Source organism: Zosterops lateralis, assembly GCF_965231275.1.
Source record: "Zosterops lateralis genome assembly, chromosome: 39".
NCBI lineage: Eukaryota > Metazoa > Chordata > Aves > Passeriformes > Zosteropidae > Zosterops > Zosterops lateralis.
The window spans coordinates 308,094-325,680 of NC_139799.1; the positions used below are offsets into that span (position 1 = coordinate 308,094).

The 17,587-nt window shown below is 48.8% G+C and overlaps 3 protein-coding genes and 1 long non-coding RNA gene across 4 annotated transcripts; 2 read left to right on the forward strand and 2 right to left on the reverse strand.

The window, feature by feature from the left end:
* The first annotated feature begins 1,294 nt into the window (after positions 1 to 1,294).
* PAGR1 (PAXIP1 associated glutamate rich protein 1) lies at positions 1,295 to 4,465 on the forward strand. Its single transcript, XM_083882235.1, has 3 exons — positions 1,295 to 1,412; positions 3,902 to 3,984; positions 4,057 to 4,465. The coding sequence occupies exons 1-3, from the start codon at positions 1,399 to 1,401 to the stop codon at positions 4,239 to 4,241; spliced, it is 282 nt and encodes a 93-aa protein (XP_083738361.1). The 5' UTR covers positions 1,295 to 1,398; the 3' UTR covers positions 4,242 to 4,465.
* Positions 4,306 to 11,712, reverse strand: HIRIP3 (HIRA interacting protein 3; the record flags this gene model as incomplete). Its single annotated transcript, XM_083882250.1, has 6 exons — positions 11,668 to 11,712; positions 10,695 to 11,558; positions 8,324 to 10,532; positions 7,091 to 7,235; positions 4,505 to 4,597; positions 4,306 to 4,421 (listed from the first exon to the last, which is right to left on the reverse strand). Exons 1-6 carry the CDS (start codon positions 11,700 to 11,702, stop codon positions 4,306 to 4,308), a joined length of 3,462 nt encoding a protein of 1,153 aa, XP_083738376.1. The 5' UTR covers positions 11,703 to 11,712.
* A 535-nt stretch (positions 11,713 to 12,247) lies between these two features.
* INO80E (INO80 complex subunit E) lies at positions 12,248 to 15,884 on the forward strand (the record flags this gene model as incomplete). Its single annotated transcript, XM_083882221.1, has 7 exons — positions 12,248 to 12,378; positions 13,421 to 13,491; positions 13,582 to 13,634; positions 13,718 to 13,793; positions 14,496 to 14,547; positions 14,659 to 14,775; positions 15,657 to 15,884. The coding sequence occupies exons 1-7, from the start codon at positions 12,295 to 12,297 to the stop codon at positions 15,882 to 15,884; spliced, it is 681 nt and encodes a 226-aa protein (XP_083738347.1). The 5' UTR covers positions 12,248 to 12,294.
* On the reverse strand, positions 15,771 to 17,004 carry LOC310921959. The gene is made up of 3 exons (XR_014592249.1): positions 16,322 to 17,004; positions 15,933 to 16,133; positions 15,771 to 15,872 (listed from the first exon to the last, which is right to left on the reverse strand). It is a non-coding gene; the product is annotated as an uncharacterized lncRNA (long non-coding RNA).
* Between the last annotated feature and the right edge of the window lie 583 nt (positions 17,005 to 17,587).

A 17,587-nucleotide genomic window follows, 5' to 3' on the forward strand; every position in this document is an offset into this window, starting at 1 on the left:
CTCAAATCCCCAATTTCCCCCCTTTTTTCTTCCCAAAATTTCCCAAATCTTCCCAAATTTCCCCCAAATTCCAAATTTCCCCCTCAAATCCCCCCAATTTTCCCCCAAATCCCCCCCAGCCCCTCCATGTCCTCCCTCCCCTCCCCCCCCTCCCCCCTCCCCCCAGACCTCCAATCCCTGTCAGTCACCGACCCCCCCAAATCCCCCCCAAAATCCCCCCAAAACCCCCCAAAATCCCCTTTAACCCACCCCAAATCCCCTTTAAATGACACAAAATCCTCTTTAAGTGACACAAATTCCTCTTTAAGTGACACAAAACCCTCTTTAATGCACCTAAAATCCCCTTTAACCCACCCAAAATCACCTTTAAACACAAATTCCTCCTTAAATCACCCCCAATCCTCCTTAAATCACCCCAAATCCTCTTCAAATTACCCCCAATCGCCTTTAAACGACCCCAAATCTTCTTTAAATCACCCCAAATCCCCCCAAACCTCCCAAAACTCCTCCAAATCTCCCCAAAACTCCCCCAAATCCCTTCACAACTCTCCCCAAAACTCAAATTCCCCTCAAAACTCCCCGAAATCTTTTCAAAACTCCCCCAAATCTGCACAAAATCCCTCAAACTCTCCCCAAAACTCCCTGAAATCTGCACAAAACTCCCCCAAATCTCCTCCAAACTCCCCCAAATCTTTTCAAAACTCCTCAAAATCTTTTCAAAATTCCTCAAAACCTTTTCAAAACTCCCCTAAATCCCCTTACAACTCCCCAAACTCTCCCCAAAACTCCCCCAAATCTTTTCAAAGCTCCCCAAAATCTTTTCAAAACTCCTCAAAACCTTTTCAAAACTCCCCCAACTCCCCCCAAACCTCCATGAAATCTGCACAAAACTCCCCCAACTCTCCCCAAAACTCCCCCAAATCCCCCCAAAACTCCAACTCTCCCCAAAACTCCCCCAAATCTTTTCAAAACTCCCCAAAATTTTCTCACAACTCCCCAAAATCTTTTCAAAACTCCCCAAAATCTTTTCAAAACTCCCCTAAATCTTTTCACAACTCCCCAAAATCTCCTTATAACTCCCCCAAATCAGCACAAAACTCCCCCAAATCCCCCCCAAACTCCCCCAAATCCCCCCCAGGCTCCCCCAAATCCCCCCCAGGCTCCCCCGAGGCGGACGACTGGGAGATCCCCTGGAGCGAGGAGGATTCCGAGGAGCCCCCGGGGGGCTGGACCCCCGAACCCGCCGAGATCCGGCGGCTTTTCGAGGCTCTGGCGGGGCCGGGGGCCGGGCTGCTCCCGCTGCGGGACGTGCCGCGCCTGCCGCGCCGCCAGCCCACCCCGGAGCCGGGAAACGGGGACAGCGAGGAGGAGACGGGGCTGGGGAGCCCTGGGGAGGAGATGTGCGAGGAGAAGTGAGGCTGGGGGATTTTGGGGATTTTTTTGGGGATTTTTTGGGATTTTTTTGGGGATTTTTTGGGGATTTTTGGGGATTTTGGGGAATTTTTTGGGGGATTTTTGGGGATTTTTTGGGGGGATTTTTGGGGGATTTTTTTTGGGATTTCTTGGGGATTTTGGGGGGGATTTTTTGGGATTTTTTTGGGGATTTTTGGGGGATTTTTTGGGGGGATTTTTGGGGGGATTTTTTGGGGGATTTTTTTTGGGATTTTTTGGGGAATTTTTGGGGATTTTTTGGGGGATTTTTTTTTTATTTTGGGGGGATTTTTTTGGGATTTTTTGGGGATTTTTGGGGATTTTGGGGAATTTTTGGGGGGATTTTTGGGGATTTTTTGGGGGGATTTTTGGGGGATTTTTTGGGATTTTTTGGGGGTTTTTTGGGATTTTTTTGGGATTTTTTTGGGGATTTTTTGGGGATTTTTTGGGGGATTTTTTTTTTATTTTGGGGGGATTTTTTTGGGATTTTTTGGGGATTTTTGGGGATTTTGGGGAATTTTTTGGGGGATTTTTGAGGGGATTTTTTGGGATTTTTTTGGGGATTTTTGGGGGGTTTTGGGGGGATTTTTTTGGGATTTTTTTGAAGATTTTTTTGGGATTTTTGGGGATTTTTTTTGGGATTTTTTTGGGGGTTTTTTTGGGATTTTTTTGGGATTTTTGGGGGGGTTTTTTGGGATTTTTTGGGGATTTTTTGGGATTTTTTATGGATTTTTTGGGGGATTTTTTTGGGATTTTTGGGGGATTTTTTGGGGGATTTTTGGGGGATTTTTTTGGGATTTTTTGGGGGATTTTTGAGGGGGTTTTGGGGGGATTTGGGAGCCGGGGAATGGGGAGAGTGAGGAGGAGACAGGGATGGGGAGCCCTGGGGAGGAGATGTGCGAGGAGAAGTGAGTTTTGGAGATTTTTTGGGATTTTTTGGGGATTTTTTGGGGTTTTTTGGGGGATTTTTTGGGGGGGATTTTTTATGGATTTTTTGGGGGATTTATTTTGGATTTTTTGGGATTTTTTTGGGATTTTTGGGGGGCTTTTTTTGGGATTTTTGAGGGGATTTTTTGGGATTTTTGAGGGGATTTTTTGGGATTTTTTTGGGGATTTTTTGGGATTTTTTGGGGGATTTTTTGGGGGATTTTTTTGGGGATTTTTTTTGGGGATTTTTGAGGGGCTTTTGGGGGATTTGGGAGCTGGGGAATGGGGAGAGTGAGGAGGAGACGGGGCTGGGGAGCCCTGGGGAGGAGATGTGCGAGGAGAAGTGAGTCTGGGGGTTTTTGGGGATTTTTTTGGGGATTTTTTGGGATTTTTTTGGGGATTTTTTGGGGATTTTTGGGGATTTTGGGGAATTTTTTGGGGGATTTTTGGGGATTTTTTGGGGGGATTTTTGGGGGATTTTTTTTGGGATTTCTTGGGGATTTTGGGGGGGATTTTTTGGGATTTTTTTGGGGGGATTTTTTTGGGATTTTTTTGAAGATTTTTTTTGGATTTTTGGGGATTTTTTTGGGGATTTTTGGGGGGGTTCGGGGAGGTTTGCGGAGAATTTGGGGTTGGATTTTGAGGGGTTTTGGGGAGTTTAAAGGGGATTTTGGGAAGGTTTGGGGAGTTTAAAGGTGGGGGTTGAGGGGTTTGAGTTGGATTCAGGGTGGTTTGGGGTGGATTTTGGGGAGTTTAAAGAGAATTTTGGGAAGGTTTGGGGGGATTTGGGGAAGGTTTGGAGGGGATTTCAGGGAGAATTTGGGAGGTTTGGGAGTGGATTTGTGAAGGTTTGGGAAGGATTTGGGGGGATTTTGAGGGATTTTGGAGCAGGGGGAGCCCTGGGATGGAGATGTGTGAGGAGAAGTGAGTCTTGGATTTTTGGAGATTTTTTGGCATTTTTGAGGGGGTTTTGGGAAGGTTTTCGGTGGATTTGGGAAGGTTTTGGGGGATTTTGGGGGAGATTTTGGAGTAGGGGGAGTCCCAGGATGGAGATGTGCGAGGAGAAGTGAGTCTGGGGGGGTTTGGGAGGGGATTTGGAAGGGGATTTGAAGGGGGTTTTGGGGATTTGAGGGGGATTTTGGGAGGGTTTTGGGGAGTTTAAAGGAGATTTTGGGAAGGTTTGGGGTGGATTTGGGGGAGTTTTGGGGGATTTGGGAAGGTCTTGAGGGATTTGAGGGGGAATTTGGGGAGGTTTGGGGGGGATTGGGGGATTTGGGGAAGGTTTGGGGTGGATTTTGACGGATTAAAGGGGATTTGGGTGTGATTTTGAGGGATTTGAGGGTGATTTTGAGATCTTTAAGAGGAACTGAGTAGAAATTCACCAAACTTTTACCAATCCCAACCACAACTCCCTAAAAAACTCTTTTATTTACAACATTTTATTCCAAAACCTTCTCAGGCCTGGATTTTGGGGGAGAAAACAACCCAAACTTTATTCCAAACCCCCAAAATCGCTAAAATTTCCTTTTTTTTCCCCCTCCAGGCCTCCTCCCCCCACAGAATTCGACTTTGACGACGACCCTTTGCCCCCCAACCCCTCCCTCATCGACCGGCGCCGTGCCCCAGGTAAAACCCTCCCAAAAAAACCCCAAAAAACATTCAAAATTTCTATAAATTGATTAAATTTTTGCCTCCCAGGCCCTCCCAGCCGAGGGCAGAAACGAGAGGCTCGTCTGGACAAAGTCCTGTCCGACATGAAGCGCCACAAAAAGCTGGAGGAGCAAATCCTCAGGACCGGCCAAGACCTTTTTCCTCCTGAAGACGAAGAATCTCCGGCCCCAAAAAGACCTTCGGGGTTTTTCCTTCGCCAGCGCAAGTATTGAGTCCTAAAAACGTTCAAAATTTGAAGAATTTACCCCAAAAAAATATAAATTTTGGGGTTTTTTTTTACTCGCTGTCGGAGCTGACGATGCCGCGGAGCTTCGACCAATCCGGGGGTGGAGGGAGGGGAGATTTGGGGGGAGATTTTGGACAATTTTCGGGGTTTCTCCGCCGGGATCGAGCTGGGGAGACAAAAAGAGGAGTTAAAATCGATGGAAATGTCAAAGATTTGGGGGTTTTTTGGGTGGTTTTTTGGGGTTTTTACCGGGGAGGATGTTGGAGGCGTCGAGGGCGGCGAGTTCCGCTTGTTCCTCGCGGCGCCGGCGAAGGCGGCGGCACCGGGCCAGGGACGGGGCGCCTGGAAACGCCAAAAATGACAAAATTCACACCAAAATCTGCCTAAAAGTCACTCGGGGGGGGTCGGGGAGGTGAAAAAATGGAATTTTGGGGGTTAAAAATGGGGGGTTGGGGGGGAAAATGGAGGTGAAACCTCAAAAATCAAAAAAAAATCATAAAATTGGTCCCAAAAAAACCACAAAATTGTCCCCAAAAAATCCCAAGATTGTCTCAAAAACTTATAAAATTATCCCAAAAAATCCTGAAATTGTCCTAAAAAGCTCAAAATAATCCCAAAAAATCCTATAATTATATTAAAAAAAATTCCCAGAATTATTCCAAAAATCTTTAAATTGTCCCCAAAAATCCTGGAATTATCCCCAAAAATCCCAGAATTATCCCCCCAAAAAAACCACAAAAAAATTCCCCAAAATTCCCAGAATTATCCCAAAAATCTTGGAATTATCCCTAAAAACCAAAATTATCCCCAAAAATCCCCAAATTGTCCCAAAAAATCCCAGAATTATCCCCAAAATCCTGAAATTATCCCCCAAAATCCCAAAATTATCCCAAAAATCCTGAAATTATCCCAAAAATCACAAAATTATCCCAAAGATCCTAAAGTTATCCCCAAAAATGCTGGAATTGTCCCAAAAACCCCTCAAAATTATCTCCAAATAATCCCAAAATTATCCCCAAAATAACCCCAGAAAACATCCCCAAAATTTCCAGAATTGTCAAAAGAATCCCAAAATTATCCCCAAAATCCTGGAATTATCCCCAAAATTCCCAAAATTATTCCCAAAACCTCCAAAATTATCTGCAAAAAAACGGGATTATCCCCCAAAATCCCCAAATTATCCCAAAACTCCCAAAATTATCCCCCAAAAAAGGGATTTTCCCCCCAAAATCCTGGAATTATCCCAATTTTTCCCTTCCCAGCCCTAAAATTCCTCTTCAAATCCTCTCTCTGGAGCCTCAAAATTCCCTCAAATCCCTTCAAAAAATTCCCTTAAAAATCAAAAAATCCCCTCAATAATTTAAAAAATCCCCTCAATAATTAAGAAAATCCCTTCAATAATTAAAAAAAATCGCTCAAAATTCAAATTTTTTCCTCGATAATTAAAAAAAACTAAAATAAAACTGAATTTTCTCAGTGACCATCAAGTCCCATCTCAAATGAGGCCCCAAATCCCCCCTAAAATCCCCTCAAATCGCCCTAAAATCCCCTCAAATCACCCCAAAATCCATTTAAATCCATCCTAAGCCCCTCAAATCCTTCATAAATTTCCAAATTCCAATGAAATTTGGAAAAAATCCCCTCAAAAATTAACAAAAATAATCCTCAAATCCCCTCAGTGACCATCGAGTCCCACCTCAAGTGAGGCCTCAAAATCCACTCAAATTTCCCCAAAAATCCACTCAAATTCCTCCAAATTTTCCCCAAAATCCACATAATTCCATCCCAAACCCCTCAATTCACCTCAGAATTCCCAAAATTATTGATTTTACCCCCAAAAATCACCTCAGAAATTCCCAAAAAATTCTCCAAATCCCCTCAGTGACCATCGAATCCCATCCGGCTCCAAATCTCCCCTAAAATCCCCTTAAATCGCCCTAAAATCCATTTAAATCCCCCCAAAATCTCCTCAAATCCATCCCAGACCCCTCAATTCACCTCAGAATTCCCAAATTTATTGATTTTCCCCGCAAAAGCTCCTCAAAATTCACAAAAATTCCCCCAAATCTCTCCAGTGACCATCGAGTCTCATCCCGCTGGGAGCTCCAAATTCCCCCTAAAACCCCCTTAAATCGCCCTAAAACTTCCCCAAAATCCCCTCAAACCCACCCCAAACCCCTCAGAATGCCCGAATTTCCCAAATTTTCCCCCAAATCTACTAAAAAATTCCCCAAAATCCCCTCAAAAATTCCCTCCCAAAAGCCCCAAACCCCCTCAGTGACCATCGAGTCCCATCTCAAGTGGGGCCCCAAATCTCCCCATAAATCCTCTTAAATCGCCCTAAAACCCCCTCAAACCCCCTCAAGCCCCTCCCAACCCCCTCAACCCCCTCGATCCCCCTCAAAATCCCCGAATTCTCCGGTTTTTTACCCCAAAAATCTCAAAAATTCCCCAAATCCCCTCAGCTACCATTGAATCCCGTCCCGCTTGGGGTCCCCAAATCCTCCCCAAACACCTCCAAAATCCCCTCAAATCCCCCCAAAATCTCCTCAAACCCATCCCAAACCCCTCGATCCCCCTCAGAATCCCCAAATTTATTGATTTTCCCCCCAAAAGCTCCTTAAAAATTCCCCAAAATGCCTTTAAAAATTTCCCCCAAAGCCCCAAATCCCCTCAGTTACCATCGAGTCCCGTCCCGCTGTGGACCCCAAATTCCCCCTAAAACCTCCTTAAATCCCCCCAAAACCCCCTCAAACCCACCCCAAACTCCCTCAAACCCATCCCAAACCCCCTGAACCCCCTCAATTCCCCTCAAAATTCCCAAACCCCCCTCACCGTGCAGCCCCATGTCCCTCAGGGCTCCCCGCAGCGCCTCCAGCACGTCCCGGCGGCTGCGGCACTTCCGGAGGAGCCGTTTGTAGTTGGGGCGCCCCCCAGCGGTGCGGAGGTATCGCTTCAGCCGCGCCACGTCCGGCGGGTCCTGCGGGCGGGGCTTGCGTTAAAGGGGCGGGGCTTATGCAAATGAAGCGCGGCTCAGAGTGAGATTGGCTGGGCTTAGTAAAGGGGCGGGGCTTATGCAAATGAAGCGCGGCTCAGAGTGAGATTGGCTGGGCTTAGTAAAGGGGCGGGGTTTATGCAAATGAAGCGTGGCTAAGGGTGAGATGGGCTGGGTTTAGTTAAGGGGCGTGGCTTAGTGTGAGAGGGGTGGGGTTTATGCAAATGAAGCGCAGCTAATACGAGATGGGCTGTGTTAAGGGGCGTGGCTTAGGGTGAGAAGGGCGGGGTTTGAGTAAAGGGGGCATGGCTTTAGGGTGAGAGGGGCGTGGTTTATGCAAATGAAGCGTGGCTACGGGTGAGATGGGCTGGGTTTAGTTAAGGGGCGTGGCTTAGTGCGAGAGGGGCGGAGTTTATGTAAATGAGGCATTGCTTAGGGTGAGAGGAAAAAGGTTTGCGTTAAGGGGGCGTGGCTTATGGAAAGAGGGGCGTGGTTTATGCAAATGAAGCGTGGCTAACGGTGAAAGCGACTGGGTTAAGGGGCGTGGCTTAGTGTGAGAGGGGCGGTGTTTATGTAAATGAGGCGTGGCTTTAGGGTGAGAGGGATGTGGTTTGTGTCAAGGGGGCGTGGCTTAGTGTGGAAAGGGCGGGATTTGCATAAAGGAGGCGTGGCTTTCGAGGGAACGCAGCTTACGTAAGGGGGCGTGGTTTGTGTAAAGGGGGCGGGGTTTTGGAAGCCACGCCCCCTCCCAGAAAGGGCGCCAAATTGAGGCTGAAATTGCACCGAAATTCCCCCTCAAAAAATCCCAAATTTCCCCCAAATTTTTCCCCAAATCCCCAAATTTTCTCCAAAAATCCCCAAATTCCACCAAAATTCTTCCAAAAAATCCCAATTTCCCCCCAAATTCCACCCACAATCCCCAAAGTTTCCCCAAAACCCTCAAATTGTCCACATTTTCTCCCCAAAATCCCCGAAGTCCCAAAATTCCCTCCAAAAATCCCAATTTTCCCCCCAAAATCCCAAATTTCCCCCCAAATCCCTTCAAAAAACCCAATATTCCACCAAAATTCCACCAAAAATCCCCAAAATTCCCCAAAAAATTCCCATAAAATCCCCAAAATCCCAAAATTTTCCCCAGAAACCCCTAAAATTTCCCCCAAAACCCCAAAATTCACCTTTTTGGGCCTCCACCAGCCTTCATCCTCCTCCTCCTCCTCCTCCTTTTTCCTTTTCCTGGTCGTCTCCGGCTCCTTTTCCCGGCCCCTTTTCCGCCCTTTTCCCGCCCATTTCGCCAGCGGCAAATCCTCCGAGTCCTCCGAGTCCGAGGAGCTTTTCTGGGGAGTTTTCGAGGCTTTTTGGGGCTTTTCTTCCTCTTCTTCATCTTCATCCTCCTCATCCTCATCCTCACTGTCCGTTTTTACCTTTTTAATTTCGTTTTTTCCCGTTTTTCGTTTCTCGTTTTTTCGCGGGTTTTGTGTCTTGTTTTTTCCCATTTTTTTCCCATTTTTCTGCCTTGGATCTTCCTCTTCCTCTTCCTCCTCCTCTTCATCGTCCTCATCCTCATCATCCTCATCTTCACTTTCCATTTTTCCCTTTTTGGTTTCGTTTTTTCCAATTTTTCGTTTCTCGTTTTTTCGAGTTTTTTGCGTCTCGTTTTTTCCCGGTTTTTTCCCCTTTTTTTGGCCTGAATCTTCCTCTTCTTCCTCTTCCTCCTCTTCATCCTCCTCATCCTCATCCTCACTGTCCGTTTTTACCTTTTTATTTTCGTTTTTTCCCGTTTTTCGTTTCTCGTTTTTTCGCGGTTTTTGCGTCTCATTTTTTCCTGGTTTTTTCCTGGTTTTTTTGCCTGAATCTTCTTCCTCTTCCTCATCATCCTCCTCATCCTCATCATCCTCACTGTCCGTTTTTACCTTTTTAATTTCGTTTTTTCCTGTTTTTCGTTTCTCGTTTTTTCGCGGTTTTTGTGTCTCGTTTTTTCCCGATTTTTTCGCCTTTTTTTGGCCTGGATCTTCTTCTTCTTCCTCCTCCTCTTCCTCTTCTTCTTCATTCTCATCCTCCTCATCCTCACTGTCCATTTTTACTTTTTTAATTTCGTTTTTTCCTGTTTTTTGTTTCTCGTTTTTTCGTGGTTTTTGTGTCTCATTTTTTCCTGTTTTTTTCCTGGTTTTTTTGCCTGAATCTTCTTCCTCTTCCTCATCATCCTCCTCTTCATCCTCATCCTCCTCCTCGTCCTCACTGTCCGTTTTTACTTTTTTAATTTCGTTTTTTCCTGGTTTTGGTTTCTCGTTTTTTCGTGGTTTTTGCGTCTCGTTTTTTCCCGATTTTTTCCCTTTTTTCTGCCTTGGATCTTCCTCTTCCTCATCTTCTTCCTCCTCCTCTTCCTCCTCCTCATCTTCAGTGTCCGTTTTTACCTTTTTATTTTCATTTTTTCCCGTTTTTCGTTTCTCATTTTTTTGTGGTTTTTGCATCTCGTTTTTTCCCAGTTTTTTCCCCTTTTTTTGGCCTGGATCTTCTTCTTCCTCCTCCTCTTCCTCTTCCTCTTCTTCTTCATCCTCATCCTCCTCCTCCTCACTCTCCATTTTCCCCTTTTTCATTTCACTTTTTCCAATTTTTCCTTTTTCGTTTTTTCCCGCGTTTTCTTTCTTGTTTTTTTCAGTTTGTTTCTCGTTTTTTCCCGTTTTTTCCCCCTTTTTTTGGCCTGGATCTTCCTCCTCTTCCTCCTCCTCCTCTTCCTCCTCCTCCTCCTCTTCCTCATCCTCCTCTTCATCCTCCTCATCCTCACTTTCAATTTTCCATCTTTTCCTCCCAATTTTCTTGAGTTTTTCCTCATTTTTCCCATTTTTGCCCTTTTTCATCTCATTTTTCCCCGATTTTTGTTGTTTTTTCCCATTTTTGCCCTTTTTCACCCCATTTTTCCTCCTCTCCTCTTCCTCCTCCTCTTCATCTTCCTCCTCCTCCTCCTCACTCTCAATTTTCCCCTTTTTCACCCCATTTTTTCCCAATTTTTGTTGTTTTTCCCCATTTTTTCCCCTTTTCACCCCAATTTTCTTCCTCTCCTCTTCCTCCTCTTCCTCTTCTTCCTCACTCTCCATTTTCCTCCTTTTCCCCCAATTTTTCCCCATTTTTTCCTCTTTTTTCCCCCTTTTTCCCCCAATTTTTTCCTCCTCCTCCTCCTCACTCTCAGTTTCCTCCTTTTTCCCCCCTTTTCTCCCAAAATTTTTTAGTTTTTCCCCATTTTTTCCCCTTTTCACCCCAATTTTCCTCCTCTCCTCTTCCTCCTCCTCTTCTTCACTCTCAATTTTCCTCCTTTTCCCACAATTTTTCCCCATTTTTTCCTCTTTTCCCCCCTTTTTCACCTCGTTTTTCCCGGATATTTTTGGTTTTTCCCCGTTTTTTCCCTTTTTCACCCCAATTTTCTTCCTCTCCTCTTCCTCCTCCTCTTCATCTTCATCTTCCTCCTCCTCACTCTCACTTTTCCAACTTTTCCCCCCTTTTTTCCCAGATTTTTTAGGTATTTCCTCATTTTTTCCCTTTTTCACCCCAATTTTCTTCCTCTCCTCTTCTTCCTCCTCCTCCTCCTCTTCCTCCTCCTCCTCCTCACTCTCAATTTTCCTCCTTTTTGTCGATTTTCCCCCCATTTTTTCCTCCTTTTCCACCTCATTTTTCCCAGATTTTTTAGGAGTTTCTTCGTTTTTTCCCTTTTTCTCCCCAATTTTCTTCCTCTCTTTCTCTTCCTCTTCCTCACTCTCAATTTCTCCCCTTTTCCCCCCGAATTTTTCTTCCTTTTTCTCCTTTTTCTCCCCAATTTTCATCTCCTCTTCCTCTTCCTCTTCCTCACTCTCAATTTTCTTCCTTTTCCCAAAAATTTTCCCAATTTTTTCCCCATTTTTTCCAATTTTCTCCTCCTCTTCCTCCTCCTCTTCCTCGCTCTCAGTTTCCCCCAAATTTTTCCCAGTTTTTTTAGGGGTTTCCCCATTTTTTCCCAAATTCTCCCCAATTTTCTCCTCCTCGCTCTCAATTTCCCCTTTTTTCACCCCATTTTCCCCAGAATTTTTTACTTTTTCCTCATTTTTTCCCCTTTCCTCCTCATTTTTCTCCCTCTTCTCCTCCTGTTCCTCCTCGCTCCCAATTTCCCCCATTTTCACCCCATTTTCCTCCAATTTTTCCCCATTTTTTCCAGATTTTTCCTCATTTTCCCGCCATTTCTCCCCTCCGCCGGGGGGCGCCCCACATGGGGCGTGGTCTCCTTTGGCCACGCCCCCTCCCTGCTCCGCGCATGCGCATTCAGCCTCCCTAGGAAACGGCGCCCTGCGGACAAAATGGGCGTGGTCAATCAGGGCGTGGCCGCCTCGGGGGCGTGGCCAGCGCGGGGCGCGGCCCGGGGGGTCCCCGGTGTCTCCCCCTCCCCTCCCGTTACCGTTCGGGGCCGCTCGGCGCCGCCGCCGCCGCCATTTCAGCGCCCTCAGCGCGGCAGCCAATCAGCAGCCAGGAAAGAGACAGCGGGGCGGGGCCTAAAGCGCGCGCAGCAATGAGGGAAAAGTGCGGAAAACCCGGAAAAATACGTCAGCAAACGGGGAGAAGCGGCAGCCAATGAGAGCGAGGAAAAGGCAGGATGAAGATGAACGAAAGCTGCTTGAGCCAATTAGAAGCGGCGCTGCGAAGCGCTGGCCAATAGGAGCGGGAGGAGGGCGGGAAACATTTCGGGACTGAACGGCATCCGCAAGAGCAAATCAAAAGACGACGTAGAGCCGCAGCAGCCAATCAGAAGCGGCTGAGGGTGGGACAAAGCCGCTGAGTCAATAGCCGAGATAACCGAGGCGGAAAACTGCCCACGGAAATGATTGACAGCATCACAATCAAATGAGATCTCAGCTACGCAAAGCGCCAACCAATCAGAACCGCGAAAAGGCGGGACTTCAACATCCTCAGCCCAGGAGGAACACGGAAATTACCCCAGCGACTTCCGCACTACCAACCAATCAGGCGGCGGCGCGGGAAGCCGCCAACCAATGAGGAGCGAGGGGAAGGGCGGGGCTTGTCCGCCATGAACGGGGCCGGGGAGGGCGATGGCGGCGGCTACAAACGGCGGTGCCGGGCCCTCAAACGGCGCCTGAAGCTGCTGCTCTACGTGAGGGGCGGGGCCAGCGGAAAAGGGCGGAAATTAAAAGGGCGGGGCCAAAAGGGGCGGGGCTTGAGCGTGAGGGGAACCAGGGGGTCGCGGGGGGAGGGGGGGGCGGAATTGAGGGAAAAATGGGAAAAATCTGAGGGGAAAACTTCAACATTTTGGCGTGAAATTTAAAGTTTGAGGGGGAAAGTTGTGGGTTTGGGGGGGTTTGAGGGAATTGGAGGGTTTGGGGAGAAAAATGGGGATTTTGGGGGGAAAAATGGTCAATTTAAGGGGGAAAAGGGGGATTTTTGAGGGGAAAATGGGAAAATCTGAGGGAAAAAGGGCTTAATTTGGGTTCAAAAATAGGTTTTGGGGATTCAAAAAATGATATTTTAGAGGAAAAGTTAAATTGTGGCAAATTGTGCCCTGATTTGAGTAAATTTTGGGAGAAAAAAATGTCCAAATTTATAAATTTTTTGGTAAACTCTTCGTGGTTTTTTAGAGGAGTTCAGCTTTTGGGGGAATATTACTTTATTTTCTCGGAAAAAAAATAATTTTGGGGAGAAATCCACATAATTTTGGCTTAAAATTTGTTTTGTGGTGGAAAAATTTATGGTTTCTTAGAGAAAAAATCGTGATTTTGAGGACAAAACTAATAATTATGGGGTAAAAACCCCAAATTTGGCGAAAAAGCCTGAAGAATGTGGAGGCAAATAATAAAAGTTTTGAGGGAAAAAAACCTCACAATTTTGGGGTGAAAAACCTGAATTTTGAGAGTAAAAAAGCCAAAATTTTCAGGGGGAAAAACCTGAAATTTGGGTGAAAAAAACCCACAAATTTGGGGGAAAAAAGGTGAATATGGGGGGGTGAAAGGCCACATTTTTTTTGGGAAAAAGGTGAAATTTGGGTGGAAAAAAAAGCCAAATTTTTGGTGGAAAAAAGCTGAATTTCGGGGTGAAACCCCAGGATTTTGGGGCTGCTTTTTGGGGGGCTGTTTTCCCATCCCCCCCTTGTTGTGGGCGTGGCCAAACCAGCCCCGCCCATTTTTTATCTCCGCCCCCAGGAACAGGAATGTTTCCAGGAGGAGCTCAGGAGGGCCCAGAGAAAACTCCTCAAGGTCTCCCGGGACAAAAGGTACCGAAACCCCCAAATTTATCCCCAAAAATTCCTTTTTTTGAATTAAAATCTTTTAAATTCTCTAAAATTCCCAAATTTCCCTCTCAGTTTCCTCCTGGATCGGCTCCTCCAGTACGAAAACGTCGATGATGATTCCTCAGGTATTTTGTGGGGTCAAAGGTCAATCCCAGGGCGGGGTCGGCCCCTCCCCCACACCTTCCTGAGCTTTCCCCTCCCCCCCCAGACTCGGAGGCGACGGCGTCGTCCGAAAACAGCGACGGGGACACCCCCAAGGGGGCGGAGCCAACGCCTGCCAAGAGGTCAGGAAGGGGTTAAAGGGGTGGGCGGGGATTCAAAATGGCTGCCAAAAGTGGGTGGAGCTTCAAAATGGTGGCTGGAAGTGGGTGTGGCTTTAATATGGCTGACAAAAGTTGGTGGAGTTTCAAAATGGCCGCCCCTGCTGTGGGTGTGAGAATCCAACATGGCAGATGGGAAATCCAAGATGGCTGCCAGCAGAAGTGGGTGTGGCTTCAGCAGGGTCATAAGATAAGTGGGCGGGGTGTTTGTCTGGGTCTGATCCAAAATGGCTTCCAAATTTGGGAGTGAGAATCCAAGATGGCTGCCCACACAGAGGTTAAAATCCAATATGGCCGCTCTCATAGGGGTCAGAATTCAAGATGGCTGCTTTAATGGGGGTCAGGATCCAAGATGGTCGCCCCCATAGAGGTCAGAATCCAAGATGGCCGCCTCAGGTCTGGGTCAAAATCCAAGATGGCCACCACATTTAGGGGTCAGAATCCAAGATGGCCGCCCCCATTGGAGTGGTGTAAAATCCAATATGGCTGCCTCAAGTCAGGGTCAAAATCCAAGATGGCTGCCACATTTAGGGGTCAGAATCCAATATGGCGGCCCCCATGGGCTGGTGTGAAATCCAATATGGCAGCCCCTATAGGAGTGGTGTGAACTCCAATATGGCCGCCCCGGCAGTGGGCGTGGCCAACGCTCTGTCCCCTCCCCCGCAGGCGCCGCTCGCCCTCCCCTCCCCCCCCGGCCTTCGGCCCCTCCCCCTACATGGTGAGTGCCCCTCCCCCACCCAAACCCCTCCCTCTCTTGAAGCCCCGCCCCCTTTTTATTAAAAAGTGGGCGTGGCTTGACCCCCGTGTGACCTCTGACCCCTCCCCCAAGATGGCGTCGCCGCCGTACAGCCCCTTCCCCCCGGCCTTCCCGCCCCTCCCCCCGCAGGGCGGGGCCCGGCCACGCCCCTCCCCCGCCCGGCGCAGCAAAGGGACCCGGCGGGGACAGGTAACGGGGGGGGGAGGGGCTGGGGGCACGCGGGGGTCACTCGGGGTCAGGGGTCACTCGGGTCACTCGGGGTCAGAGGTCATGGGGAGGGGCTGGGGGTCATTCAGGGGTCAGTTTGTGGTCAGGGGTCACTCAAGGGTCACTTTGGGGTCACTTTGGGGTCACTTTGGGGTCATTTGCTCATGTGGGAGGAGCTGGGGGTCACTTTGGGGTCATTTAGGGGTCAGGGGTCACTCTGGGGGTCAGGGATCATGGGGGAGGGGCTGAGGGTCACTCAGGGGTCACTCAGGGGTCACTCGGGTCATTCAGGGGAGGGGGAAAGGGCTGGGTCACTCAGGGGTCATTTGGTCATGGGGCAGGGCCGGGGTAATTTGGGGGAGGGGCTGGGGGTCACTCAGGGGTCAGTTTGGGGGTCAGCGGTCATTCAAGGGAGGAGGAAAGGGTTGGGGTCACCCTGGGGTCATTTGGTCAGGGGGGAGGGGCACAGCGGGCACTCAGGGGTCAGGGGTCATGGAGGAGGGGCTGGGGGTCACTCTGGGGTCAGGGGTCACTCAGGGGTCACTCGGGGGTCATTTAGGGTGGGGCAGAGGGGGAAGGGGTCACTCAGGGGTCACTCAGGGGTCACTTTGGGTCATTTGGTCACTCAGTGGCCATTGGGGGGGGTCACTCAGGGTCACATTGGGGTCATCTGGGGGGTCATTGAGGGGTCAGAGGTCACCGGGGGGTCATTTGGGGGAGGGGCAAAGTGGGGAGGGGTCACTCAGCGGGAGGGGCTGGGGGGTCACCTTGGGGTCATTTTGGGGGTCACTTGGTCACTCTGTGGTCACTCTGTGGTCACTCTGGTCACTCCTCACTGACCTTTTCTCTCCCCTCCCCCCCAGCTCCCCCCCTCTGCCCCTCCCCCCCTCCCCTTCGGCGGGGGCGTGTCCGGGGGGCGTGGCCCGGGCTCGCCCCTCCCCCCTCCGGCGCTGGCCCCGCCTCCGGCCCCTCCCCCCGTCCCTCCGACCCTCCCCCGGCGCCTCCTGAGTGACCCCGGGGACGGGGAGGGGGAGGGGAGCGACGACCCCCTGGACGGGGACGACGAGCTGGTCATCGACCTCCCGGAGTGACCACTGAGTGACCACTGACCGCTGAGTGACCGCTGAGTGACCATCGACCTCCCGGAGTGACCAACTGACCGCTGAGTGACCGCTGAGTGACCAGTGACCGCTGAGTGACCACTGACCGCTGAGTGACCGCTGAGTGACCAGTGACCACTGAGTGACCAGTGACCGCTGAGTGACCATCGACCTCCCGGAGTGACCAACTGACCACTGAGTGACCGCTGAGTGACCAGTGACCGCTGAGTGACCATCGATCTGCCCGAGTGACCGCTGAGTGACCGCTGAGTGACCACTGACCAACTGAGTGACCACTGAGTGACCGCTGACCGCTGAGTGACCGCTGAGTGACCAGTGACCGCTGAGTGACCACTGACTGTCTGAGCTGGTCATCGACCTGCCCGAGTGACCACTGAGTGACCACTGAGTGACCACTGGTCATCAACATCTCTGACATCCATCTGAGCTGGTCATCAATCTCCTGGAGTGACCACTGACCATCTGAGCTGGTCATCGACCTTCCCGAGTGACCAACTGACCACTGAGTGACCATCGGTCATTGGTCTCTCTGAGTGACCATTCACCTGCCAGAGTGACCAGTGAGTGACCAGTGACCAACTGACCACTGAGTGACCACTGGTCATTGACCTCTTGGAGTTACTGCTGACCACTGAGTGACCACCGAGTGACCACAGAGTGACCGCGGCTCTTGGGAAGATTTTGAGGACAAAAACTGGAAATTCTGGGAGGAAAAAAAACCAAAAATTGGAGAAAAAAATTGAAAATTTTGGGAAAATCCGACAGAATTTTGAGCAGAAAAATTTGGGATTTTAAAAGAAAGAAAAAAACGAAGGAAATTTTGGGGAAAATCCCAAAAGTTTTGGGCAAAATGGAATTTTGAGGGGGAAAAAAAAGATATTTTTGGGGAAAAAATGAGATTTTAAAGCAAAAAAAAGGTTTTAGGCAGGAAATAAAAAATCTTGGGAAAAATTGGTGGATTTTTGTGGAAATTTTGTGGGTTTAAGGGATAAAAAGGGGGTTGGGAGACAAAAAATATTAATTTTTGGGAGGAAAATATCGATTTTGTGCCAAAAATGTCAAATTTTTTGGAGAATTTTTTAATATTGGGATCTAAAATTCTCAGTGTTGAGGTGGAAAATTCCCAGTTTGGGGTAAATTTTTTAAAAAAATCAATTTTGGGCTAAAAAAATCTCAATTTTAAACCAAAACTCTCAAATTTTAGAGGAAAAAAAATCTGAATTTTGGGTATAATTTGTGAATTTTGGTTGAAAAAAAATTAATTTTTGGTTCAGAGATTAAAAATTTGGGTTAAAAATTCAGATTTTGGGCTCCAAATTTTCAAAATTTGAACCGAAATTGGACATGACGTCATCACCCTTTGGCCCCGCCCCCTCCCTCCCCACCAGCCAATCCCGTGTGAGGAGGGGGCGGAGCCTCAGTTTTGGCGCCAAATTTTTTTATTGGGTGGCCCCGCCCCTTTCCCACGGCCCCTCCCCCATTTTGGGGGCGGGGCTTGGAGGGGGAGGGGAAATGGGCGGGGTTTGGGTGGGGGAGGGGCCGGGGAAGCCCCGCCCCCCTCACCAGCCCTGGCTCCCCCCGGGGGTCCCCTCCAGGGGTGGGGGAGGGGCGGGGGCGGGGCTGGGGGCGGGGCAGCCGGATCCTGGAGGGGGGAGGGGTGAGAGAAAAGGGGG